The sequence below is a fragment of the Portunus trituberculatus genome, chromosome 21, assembly GCF_017591435.1.
Source record: "Portunus trituberculatus isolate SZX2019 chromosome 21, ASM1759143v1, whole genome shotgun sequence".
Taxonomy (NCBI): Eukaryota; Metazoa; Arthropoda; class Malacostraca; order Decapoda; family Portunidae; genus Portunus; species Portunus trituberculatus.
This window is the reverse complement of record NC_059275.1, coordinates 17,770,999-17,783,639: the sequence shown is the minus strand read 5'-3', so window position 1 is coordinate 17,783,639 and position 12,641 is coordinate 17,770,999. Positions and strand designations below refer to the sequence as shown.

Sequence of the window (12,641 nt, the reverse complement as noted above, 5' to 3'; positions counted from 1 at the left end):
GCATATCACTGAATAATTGTCTCTGTGTTGCAATAAGTATACTCAGCATATCTATATATCTCCGTTACTCAATACCTGCCCTTTATATCAATGTTTGTCTAGATACAGCACCTCCATTCTCTATATATGATTGTTTACCTACACTTGTGATTATCTTATAATTTGGTATTGTCGTGTGGTCGATGTATTTCATTTTGTTCCTTATCAGCAACAAGGGTGAAAGTCAAGGTTTTAAATAACGCATCACGGCAAAACCAATCACGAACGGTCGACTATAGCTAGGAATGCCCAATGAGAGCCCGCCATGCAGGGAATTACTACAGTATTGCATTTGTTTCTCTTGAGAGAGGGTCAACCACGTCAGTTTCCACCATTTGCTAAGCTGCTTTCACAATGGACGCTCAGTGCTCTGACTGATTTCAGCCGAGGAGACGCAGTTCCCCCCCTCCCACGATTATAATGATGGGTTTGGTTAATACCTTATTTGGGTTTTTCCTAAACGTAGCGAATACAGCGGTGATAATTTTTGCTTAAATATAATTTTCCCCCTTAGACTTTTAAAAGTAGCAAAAATGGTCTATCCCACTCGAAAAACCTAAATTTCACTCAAGTTCCCTAAGCTTACTATTCTTGGAGAAGGGATTTTTTGTAAATATTTATCGGGCCTACAATTAACAGCCGTATCACTCAGATAGCGGAATTTTAACGAACTTTAATGGAGAAAACCTGATTGCAAAACGTCATTGCAGGTGGCTCAGATGGAGGTGCTAGGAAGGATCTGAGACGAAGAACAAGAATGGGGATGGGGAGGCAGACATGGAGTGGGGTTGAGAAAGCAACTTTATTGACGTCATGACTTCTGGCCTATGATATTTATCTATTAGAATAAAGATAAGGATGCTGTATGTATTTACTTAAAACTGCAATGACTTACTAATGGGACACTTAAAGATACTAATCAACCTGACATTGCTGTGCAGCTTCCCTGTAACATTAAACTAACAAAGGTTATAAAAAAGGTGATTCAGTGAAAATATTTATTGTAAAAGCTTCTGTACAACATACAGGCAGGAATAAATATTGGAGACAAACTGCATCAGGTTAAGGGCAGTTGGGGTGTTACATCACATTAGCCGGGAACCATCAGCCACAAGACCAATACTCATACAATGTAGGTTTACTACCTGGTCAGCAGTTCTCAGCTTGAGACATAAAACATTTACATCATATAACAATGGTGATGCTCTGCACTCCTTGTGAAAATAACAAGTACCAATGCCAAAAGAAATTAAGTAAATACTTAAATCACTTGGTTCTTACAAGCACAGTGTGTCCAGGCTTTGGATTGGAGGACTGCAGCTGCCAATCACTGGTCAGCCAATTACAGTGACACCTGGATGGCACACTACCAACCCCAATTATTTTGGAATTTAGGGATTCAAGTGATCATGTGACAATAGATGAGTGTCTACCCGCATGGTGAAGCATGATGTACATGCTTATGTTCTTGCACTTCCTTGCCAAGTGAAGGGAATGTAAAACTAACAACTAAAATACAAGAAAGATTAGGCTGCAGCCTCTTCACAAGATCATAAAAGATTGGTCAAACTTACATAAACAACAGCATTTACAGATAAATCTAGTCGCCTAACACCATCTTAAATAAGAAAGTAGTACTTATAATCCGTAGAGATGATATGCAAACATTACCACATTCCACTTACAAAAAAGTGAACATGAAACACATAATTAGTCATATTGAACCCAAGTTGTGGTAAACTAAAGCTCCTTTCACTTTACAGATTTCTTCCCTTCAAACATGTTATGCCTCAATGTTTTCTAATTCAACTACTCTGTCAATGAGGAACAAAGGAATGTTCTGAAGAGGAGAGGAAAGAAATGTCCAGCTATCACAGTACACACTTGCCCTAGAGTGGAGAGCTTGGCATGGTAAGCAGAAGTGTATACAGAAAAGGCATTTCATAAGATTTGATCCTCTAGTGACTAGGTACGAATGATGCATGTGTTACAAGATCATTCTTCTCTGCATGTAAAATAACATCTTCCATAATCTTATAATACCACTGCATCTCAAGATGCAAAGAACTTCAACAAATGAGAACAGTCTGGTAGTCCCATTACCCCAAAATCATCTAATGAGGTATTTTGCATAAAACTGCTTATATACTGTACTATTTAGCATCATAAGGCCTCATATAAAAATCCAATCAAATATTCGTTCTTGCTAATCATCACACTCCAATCACCTAAGAATCTTGATTACCATGACAACAAAGTGACTTCCATACATCCATTACTCTCTTCGAGACTTACGAAGCCTTGGGGAGGTGCGGGGCTGACTCTCCTGAAACAGAAAATTAAAAACATCATTGCCATGTCTGAGAATCATACTCCCTATATGAACAGATAAGGCTCCTACACAGAGTTAGCAATGACATGCTAAGAAAAACTGGTAAAGAGGACTCAGAATGCCTAGCATCATAGGAGCTGTTTTAGCTAGAGATGAGATACAAGTTGCCAATTTAGATAGCAAGTAAAGGACAGACCGGGGATGTAAGTGTAGATGAGGGAGACAGATGAATGTCACTGAAGAGGGAACAGTTGTCTGGAAGGTTGTCTCGAGTTAACAGATGGAGGAATTGATTTTTGAAGGGCACTGAACAGCACTTTGTTTGCTCAGCCCAAATAAAATATTAGAGAGATCAAAAGTTGGGTGTTCTGTGGCTTTCCTGTGTGATCTGTTTACTTCCAGAAGGCTTGGTCATCTATGAAAAGACTTGGAAGAGTGCTCAGTGGTTATCATCAACATAGGAGTGGATCGGACAAGAAGTTTGGTTTAAAATGGGGGTTCTCAAACTTTTGAACTCAGTGACTCCTCCAATGATGTTACAAAATTTCCATCGACCCCCTATCTTTTAATTCAAGGAAAATGATTCTGATGGCAAAAATAAAGTAGTAGTAGTAGTAGTAGTAATTATTTTTTTGTTTTTACATCAAAGATATTTTGAAAGATGTCCAGTTGTATGAATGTGCAGTACAGCTGTGAGACAATGAGGGTTGGTTGAAGGTAGTTGCCAATGCTGCTTAAATTTCTCAAGATTAATTACTGAAAAATATGGTTTTAATTTAATGGTACCCGATTCTCTTCAGATTTTTACATATACTCTAGATTAGGTAAAAGTTTCAATGGTCCCTTTGATCCCTACAGTAACATTCACCATTCACCCAGCTATTTGTCAATTCCTTGGATGGTCCCATCGACACACTGGGTCTATATCCACCACTTTGAGAACCACTGATTTAGATCGTTGATGGATAACAGGACAGAACCTTCAGGAACACCAAGCAATGAATTAAGAACAATAATCATCTACCAAAGCAGCAATACAATGGTCAGAGAGAAAACTTCAGATAAGTAGCAGACAAGATAAAAACCATGGGAGGATTGTTTGAAAATCAAAGCTATACGAGTCTTCTACTCAAGTTTCTTAAAAACCTCACTTTCTTGCACCAACATTCCTGGAAAAAAAAAAAAAAAAAAAGTTTCATACCTCCTCCTTATCACTCTTTGTGTCCTTGTCTTCCTCCTCTTTCTGCTCTTCCTCTTCCTCATCTTTGGCATCTTTAGCTGTGTCACTGTCTACATTCTCAGTTGACTCTTCACTTGCAGCAGCAGCAGCATCATTCTCTGCAGATTCCTCCCCTGCCTTGCCTGCTGCTGCATCTTCCTCCTCTTCAGCATGGGGGTCGTCTTCTGTTGGCTCGTCAGTCTTTTTCCGCTTGGCGTTCTTTGACTCCTGGCAAGAGCAGCACCATTAGTGTGAGCAGTGAGGCAATGACATGTTTAATTCAAAGCAAGAATTCATTAACTTCAATGTTTCAGTAATTTTTGTAATCTCCATCAATAATTTCTGAGAATGGAGGTGGTGATTTTTTCAATAACTGAAGCAAATACTAATACCACACAATACTTCAATACAAATAAGAGAGGTCTTGGTTACCTTTGTCTCAGCACAGCAGCAAGTAAAGATCAACACTACAGGGATGGCCACAAGCAGGACGTAGAGACCGTACAGCCACGGGTTTTTATTAGAGTAATTGATGATACGCCGGAACACACCAACCTAAAATTCAAAGTGGCAAGATGCAAAACTACTTGGCATGAAGCATCAGTACTTGCACCAACAGGTTACAACACACTGTATTGATGGAGTTCGTCTCATTGACATCAGAGCTTTACGATCTGATGAAAATAAAAAAAATCTATGCCATCAATACTACCTAGTCATCTCAAAGCTCTACAGACTTGTAAATGTACCACATACAATGAAAGTACAATGGTTGTTAATTTCTAAATATTTATCAGCTTAAAGCTTAGAGTTGTCCATCTACAAGACTAGCAGTATTAAGCTCAATGTTTTAAGTTTTGGTAAAGTTTTACCATTCAGTAATACTGCAAGAGATACACCAGTGCACAAGAATACCCTACACAGCCTGTTCTCCACCATGTACCTTGTATGCCCACTTGCCAAGACCATAAAGGACTGTTGCAACTGGTACAATAATGTACAGCATGTAGAGGATCCACGCTACAGGTTTATGATTGGAGATCTTCTTGATCTTCCCCCACAGTGTTGGCTAAGAAGGGGAGTGCTGCACTCTTTAATGGTGTGCTGTCACACTGCTACACTTTGGCATGTTACAAATGGTCAAAATGTCACCACACTACATCCCATATGTACACAACCAAGTTTAAAAAGCCAAAACCTGAGTAATTTTTAAGAACTACACAAGAATAGAAATACTGATTAGTCAAAGAATACAAGTCTTCAAGGTTAGCTGATAATAAATTTAGGTATACATTTAACATCTTAAAAGTGCTGTGACCAAACTGGAAATGTGCAGGAAATCTTGCATGACTTTTCAATCTACCCATTACGCTGACCTCTTCTTCTTCTTCGTCAGGTTGGTGCATCCACCATATTAGATAAATCAAGAAGAAAATTGCTGGAGAAATACATGTCATGGCATAGGATGGCCAAAACCAAGGAGTGGAGTTCATCCATTTACCCCAAGTCCGGAAGGTGTATCCCCACTGGCAGTGTCAGGACACAGCCAGTCGCCAACACAAAAAACAACTATTAAACACAGTTGCAAAGTTGGCCAACATTTGATTGGAAGCTTTATCATAAGAAAAAAAAAAAAAAAAAAAAAAAAAAATATAATAATAATAATAATAATAATAAAAAAAAAAAAAAAAAAAAAAAAAAATCCATCTTCCATCCAGAATGTCTGAAAATGTGCGGCAAGTAATCACGAAACACCTTTCCAAAAAACAGATCATTAGCTAACTCCAGACTCTGGAATGTAATCAAACTACAGAGAAAGAGAAAAGGAATTAGTCTATCATAAGATGGTTGCACCTGCTATGCAGTGACCTCTTCCAGTAGACTGATGTGAGCGTCTCATAACAGTGTAATTCCAACCATTTTTGATGAACCTTGTTTTTTCATTTATTTCAGCTTACCTGTCCCTTCTCCAACTTCATTATCTTCAGATCATAAGTTTCTGCAGCCAGCTGATTGGCATCGGCCATGTTGTCAGTCACAAGGAGGTTATCAAAGAGGATGTTGTCCGACATAGACCACAGCTCAAGACCAACAGCAGCCTGCAAAATGATAATGAAATGAGAACTTCATCACAGAATCCAAACATAAGCTTCAGTCATCAAAAAGCTAACTTTTCACTGGTGTTCACTCAGCAATGAGTTGGCTGCCTTACAATGGGCCTCATCTTGAAGGGCTCCAGGTCCTCAAAGTAATCGGGGTTCGGGATGGTGCGTGGCTTCCACTTCCCACGGTAGTTCGGGTTATCAATCATTGGTGGCCTCCACTTGCCCTTGTAGCTTGGGTTATCAATCACGGGTGCCTTCCACTCCCCACACCCAGGAGCCTCAGCACACTTGGGATTGTTGATCAAAGCTGCCTCCCACTCACCATCCATTTCATCATCCCTGAAGAATGAAAACATCCAATGAGTAACAAACCTACACAATGCTTCAGGTTAGATGGGACTTTTCACACTAAAAGATATTAAGATTTTAAGTTAACAATCTGGTTTCTACACAATGTATCATCCTTGACATCTGAAACACTGGCTCAAGTAATCTCAACCTGCAAAGCGTTACTACCACATACAAGTCCTGATGCAAGTGATACCCACCAGTCTTCAGGTTTCTCAGAAGTTGGATCCGGCACCATCTCGGGTTCATCATCCAGCCAGCCCTTGGGTTTCACTGCATCAGGGTCTGGGATCTGCATGGGGGCATCCTCATCCCAGTCATCAGGCTTTGTGGCCTCGGGGTCAGGTATCTTCTCCCTCTCATCCCAGTCCTTAGGCATGAAGTCCTCAGGGTCGTCAATTTCTTTAGGTGGGTTGACTGGTGGCGAGAAGTCCTCCAGCAGACTACCAGTGTTCACCACCTACAAATAAATGAGGCAAAAAAGTAATATTTCCACATAAAACATGCATTTCTCCCTAATAGAACCAAAGGAACAAGTTGCTTAACCAGGTCATCACCTTTGTGAGACAGACAGATTTAAAATCTAAAGTAAATTGAAATCCCTTTATCTTTAAACCAGCATGTTAATAAACTAATCCTGAGCCTGATGACAGCATGATAATTGATTCCTGCATGGTGTAACTACCATCCTGACACACACCTCCTGGTCCAGAGAGATGTCATAAGTGTTGTCTGGCCGCACCACCAGGGTGAACAAGTGTGGTTTCTTGTCCTTGAATGGCTCCTCAATTCTTTCACGCGGATTCTGAAAAATGTCAACATCAAGTTTTGGACATCATAAAAATCATATTATATGTGTACCAGTTACTATGAAATGTAAAGCGTTACTACCACCAATGTTACGACAACAAAAAACAAAACTTTGACAATTTGTTAATGATATTGATTGAAGAAAAGCTTTAGAATTATCAATCACCACATTTGCTCAACTATTATGTAACCAAGAAATTAAATATGCAAATTACAAAAATTCAAATACATTAAATTCCATACATTACACAATCTGAAAACAGTTTCTATAAGATGTATAAAAAAGTTACATACAGTTGCCTTTGCGTGCTTCTCTTCAATCTCGCCATTGAGAGGATTGACGTGTCTAAAGATGAAGTGCAGCTTGTAGTCGTTTCCACACTTGTCAGGTCCAAACATGATGGTGTATGGGGTTTTGTCATTGAAGTTGTTTAAGTCCACCCCTCCATCCTGGTCAGTCAGGAGCTGCAAGGAGAGCAGTCATTTACTTCCCAGACTATTTGGACAATAACCAGTAACATGGTAAGCAGAAAGAAAATCACAAATGAGAGAAAGTTCCTTAAAATGTGCAGAAATCTTTCCTAAATAAGGAGAGAACATCAAGTAAATAAGTGACAACTACTAACATTTTAAATACATATTGATATGAAATACAAAAGCAGATACGATGACCTCACCTTGATGTAAGCCCCTCCACACTCCTGGCCATTCTGCAGATTGACTTCATATTGCACCACCAGAGGTTTGTCTACAAAGTTGAAGGTTTTCTTCAGGGGGACTGAGATGGCAGCATGCTTAGCCTTTGACTTCAACAACAGCCCTCGGTCACCAATAAGGGGCATCTTTTCTGATTCCTCAAGTTCCCAAACACCTGTGGAATAATGCTTTTTCAACAAGACCATACATAAAGGAGTGCATACAAGTAGTGTTCTTGTCTAAAATTTTGATAATCTACCAAAGTGAAACAGAGATGTTAATATATGAAGCTTTAATGCAGTAGGAGTGAGTTTGGAGAAAGAGTATATAACTGAAGACTGAGTAATGATTGCTTTACCTAATCTGGATGAACTGGATGTGGTAGTCAAAGAAATGAGTAAGTCCAAGATAAGATAGTTAATTCTAAGAAAACAACAATCAGAGGTAAAATGAGGTTTAAGAGGGGAAGGGAATTTCATTAACTAAACTTTTAATGTGAAAAAAAAAAAAAAAAAAAAAAAAAAAAAAAAAAAAAGTAACCTGAAGAGATATACATTGACGGTTTATTTTAAAGACTCTATAGATGTGTTAGCTGAAAGATTAGAAGACAAAGTAAAGTAAGGTTCATCTGTAGCAGGTGTGGGCAAACTACGGCTTGCGGGCCACATGCAGCCCGCCAAAGGAATTCATGCGGCCCAACAAATGTTAGTAAATTTGAAAGCGCAACAACGCCAAATAGTATAGTGAGCATTTCATTTTCTTCCCGCAAGTGTGCACATGTGTGAGAATGCCTTTTCTTTAGAAGCCTTTAATTTTGTATTTCAAATATTAATGATTTTGGGTTTATGTAGTATGTGGCCCTATAACAGTAATTTTTATTAATGTGGCCCTAGCAATGAAAAACTTGCCCATCCCTGTTCTGTAGAGATGTCAGCGAGAGGAGAGCAAAGGAGAGCAGGACATTTCAAAATAAGAGGGAGAAGACAGTGTGACATGGCTGTGTAATGACATGAGGGTTGTTGCAATGTATAGTTAATGAAGAGTAAAGACAGGTGGAGTATGTGTGTGACTGACAATCTTAATTACCATTGTACTTGGCGATATCATCATCCACTCCTTCCTTCTTGGCTTGAGATCGAATCCACCTCTTCTCAAAAGCTACTGAATCATCAAAGGTCTCCATGAGATGTGCATTTTCAATCTGCTTTGGTGTGGTGTAAATTACATCTTCAACTTCCTCTCCCTTCTCCTGAAATAAAAATCCAGCAATATAGGTTCTAGTAGAGGAGCCATGGTAGTGAAACAAGTGGAAAGCTGCCTAGTGAAACATGGGCCAACATCATTAATGCTGGTGGGGGAAGCTGCCATGATGGGGCATACACCACCATAATGTTTACTTGATGCCACCTCAGAATAAGGATAACAGCAATAAATTTCAACAACAGACGTGAAAAAGTTAGAATCTTTAAGTTAAGATGTGATACTGCTGAGAATATATTCAACACAAGCATTACAATTCCTCTCCATTATGGAATGTAACGGCAACAGCCTTCATAATTATTTTCCTCTCATACAGACAGAACAGAGAGCAGCAAGACAGCAGAAATAAAGTGAGAGGGGCAATCATAAGTTCAGACTTGAACTGAAGAAAAGATGAGTTCCAATTCTAATTACAAATGAACCCAGCAAGTGATATGACATCTTTGTTTACTACTGAGGAAGGATGGCACACACACAGGACTGCCACCATTCACTCAGTAGGCATTCAGAAATCACCAGCGGAAACTTGGTCTATACTGAGGCAAGTGATGCTCCCCTCCAGCACAGGGAAGCCTGACAACACCCACACAAATAATCTCCCTCCAATTTCTCTGTATTACAAAAGCTTCCCTTGCATATTACAAAATAAATAAAATTAATACATGGCACCAGTTTCCTTGATATGCAAAGTAAGTGTTCCTTCTTACACTAGTTACAGTGATCTTTGCTCTAATCCCAATATTACAACTATAACAAGAACCAAGGCTGTATGAACAACACTTGGTAAATCACACTTCATTCCCATTATGTACAACTCACTAACTCTGGCAAAAATAAGGTTCTGCAACTCATCGGTGGACAATTACCAGTCACCAGTCACCAGTTAGTCACCAAGGCCCAAATCTCCTGGCAAATGTGCGTCTGACAACACCAATCAAACAAAAAACCATTAAAGGCCAACCTGATATAATTTTGTTTATGTAAGAAGGGGAAACTGACCAAAGGTAATAAAAATAATAAAAAAAAGGCCCACTCAGTTGCCAGTCCCCATGCAGCCCAAAGAGAGTTAGCCATAAGAAAGGGATGTCTTAAAACCTCCCTCTTAATAAAATCAAGTCATAGGAAGTTGGGAATACAGAAGCAGGTAGGTAATTCCTGTCACTACTACATGAATACAAAATTTGACATGAGAGAGAGAGAGAGAGAGAGAGAGAGAGAGAGAGAGAGAACCACCAACCATTAGTTCTTCACATTAGCTTAGTCAAATTTTCCACACAACTTACAACAACTTCCTCTGTTACTGTCACTTCTTCCTCGTCGTCAGCCTTTGCTCCGCCGGCCAGCAGGAGTCCCACCACCACCAGGAGAGTAAGGGAGGTCCTCTGCCACGTCCACGCCATCATGAAGGCTGCAGAACACAACAGGACGTTATCAGAGTAATCCTTATCTCTTTCCCTGTTTCCATCACACCACCGACGCATACTCACCCTGCAAACTTCATGCTAGTTAACACATTAGAAGCAAAAGTTTACTCCTTCAGTACTAAGACGCATTTTTTTTATCACGAGTTTTGTGTATTAGACGATTTCATTAACATTAGGAAGGGTCTACGGACGTCAGAAAATTAATGGGCTAGAGTCTTCACTATTTTAATCCCCACACGTTTCTGAAGCTGCATAAAATCACCAAATAGCAAGCAGAATATGGAAACACGTCACGGTACCGAAGAGAAAAAATAATTATGTACTAGAAACATTTACCATAAGAACATACATAACGCTAGCCAATAGTAGTCATCTCTGCCCACATCTCACGTCACATAGCCAACTCATTAAAAATTAAAAAAAAAAGATGAAGTACTAGCAACATCTACCATTCACCGCCGCATAGTACCACCTACCGTAAGAACATACATAACGCTAGCCAATAGTAGCAGGCCAGCTCTGTCCAAACCTCACGTAACAGTCAATTCCCTGGCGAGTGGTGTGCCTCGTGGATCAAAAGCTATTGATACCACCAACACTGTTCCTATTATTATTTTCACTATCTTCATTTATCCATGTTACTGTTTAGCTTATTTCATCAATTTGTGATACTATTTTTTCCTACTTTTCATTTATTTGTTACCATTTTTGCTATTTTCACTTATCCACCATCACTGTTCCTATTATTGATGCGTTCCTGACCCCACGGACCCACGAGGCGGATGAATGACACGACACACTACTCACACAACACATGTACCATCCCACACCACTATTCCTGCCAGAGAACCTGCACAGAACACCTTGGGAAATACGAAATAGTTAAAAAGTATTTTTTTTTTTTTTTAGTATCAGAAGAGGAAGAAATAGGCGGATAAATGACACGACACACTACTCACATGACACGTACTATCCCACATCACTATTCCTACACGTGAAAATACACAGACAACCTTGGGAAATACGAAATAGTTAAAAGGAGTAGATTTTATAGTGTTAGAATGTGATGGGGAGGAAGCAATAATGTCCGACCACGTAATACACACGCCGCTACCACGCCCCCCTCGCCCAATCCCAACCCATTCACCTCAGTCACTTCGAAAAGCATAAAACAAGGTGGAAAATACAACTACAACAACAAGATAAGAGAGAAACAGAAAATAAAGCAATGTCGGACTGAGGAACACCCACTCCCACGGCCCATTCACCCACACCACACCGACCCACGCCCACTCCACACCCACAAGGCCCTCCCACTACTCACGCCCTCACGCCCACTCAACAACACTCACGCCCGGCACGCTGAGTTAGTGTTGTCCAGGGTAGGCCGCCGCGTGTCCTCCCACCTCTGATGTCAAAACACAACTGATGCTTCTAGACTTCCTTGCGCGTGGTCGTCCCTGGTTGGTCGTTGGTTGCCTAGAAGATATGCAACAAGGTTTCTGATTGGCTGAAAGATTGTTAAATGTCTCCTGTAGTGGTGATTGGCTAGCAGACGACAGCCGGTGTGCCTCAGTACGCTTCGTCTTCTTTCACTGAGATTTACACAGAAAACGTTTACACTTTATGGAAAACTAATATATTTTTTTCTCCCCAAACTGTCAAGAGTTCCTCTCTCTCTCTCTCTCTCTCTCTCTCTCTCTCTCTCTCTCTCTCTCTCTCTCTCTCTCTCTCTCTCTCTCTCTCTCTCTCTCTCTCTCTCTCTCTCTCTCTCTCTCTCTCTCTCTCTCTCTCTCTCTCTCTCTCTCATAATATAGTATATACTACTACTTCTACTACAACAGGGTTCTCAACCTGGGGTTCGCGTACCCCCAGGGGTACATGAGAGGAATTTTTGGGGTACGTGGCAGGTTTCTCAAAATGCTTCAGTTTTGAATAGCTGCAAATTTGTTTGTAGTATACAATGTGGCCTACATGTGCTAGGCTGGATGTGACCTTCACTAGAACAAGGACACGTTAACAACGTTAACAAGGAAACTCTTGGAGTTATATCACTTGAGAGAAAGCTCTCTTGGATTACAGTTGCCATACAACCTTGCAAACCTATAATATTTGTTCTGATTTATTATCTTATACGTTATTCACACACACAGTAACTTATCTATCACTGTTACTAGTTACAAGTTGCAACTAGCTGCAAGCAACACTAGTTCACTACCATAATGATCGAAAATTGTCTGATATAGTTCCTTTTTGGCAAATGTATTGTATGTTAGTCACATATAGTGTCTCCCTGTGAGGTACCAGTTCCTATCGACACTACCTCATAGAAACATACTAATGTTAATTAAAGATTTTGTCTGCTCGTCATAATTATATAACACAATTTAAGCTTAATAAAGTAAGTC

At 39.9% G+C, this 12,641-nt stretch overlaps 1 protein-coding gene across 1 annotated transcript; it reads right to left on the bottom strand.

The window, feature by feature from the left end:
* Positions 1–1,023: 1,023 nt before the first annotated feature.
* On the bottom strand, positions 1,024–11,737 carry LOC123507033 (calnexin-like). The gene is made up of 12 exons (XM_045259537.1): positions 11,586–11,737; positions 10,093–10,217; positions 8,636–8,798; positions 7,531–7,724; positions 7,148–7,318; positions 6,744–6,848; positions 6,244–6,503; positions 5,803–6,034; positions 5,549–5,689; positions 4,023–4,145; positions 3,573–3,818; positions 1,024–2,365 (listed from the first exon to the last, which is right to left on the bottom strand). The coding sequence occupies exons 2-12, from the start codon at positions 10,210–10,212 to the stop codon at positions 2,315–2,317; spliced, it is 1,806 nt and encodes a 601-aa protein (XP_045115472.1). The 5' UTR covers positions 10,213–10,217; positions 11,586–11,737; the 3' UTR covers positions 1,024–2,314.
* Positions 11,738–12,641: the final 904 nt, after the last annotated feature.

Coding starts and splice junctions, on each gene's coding strand:
- LOC123507033 (XM_045259537.1), bottom strand. CDS start 10,212: ATGATGGCGTGGACGTGGCAGAGGACCTCCCTTACTCTCCTGGTGGTG. Junction 7,319..7,530: donor GTGGAGGGGCTTACATCAAG/GTGAGGTCATCG, acceptor CTCTCCTTGCAG/CTCCTGACTGACCAGGATGG. Junction 6,035..6,243: donor TCTGAGAAACCTGAAGACTG/GTGGGTATCACT, acceptor TTCATTCTTCAG/GGATGATGAAATGGATGGTG.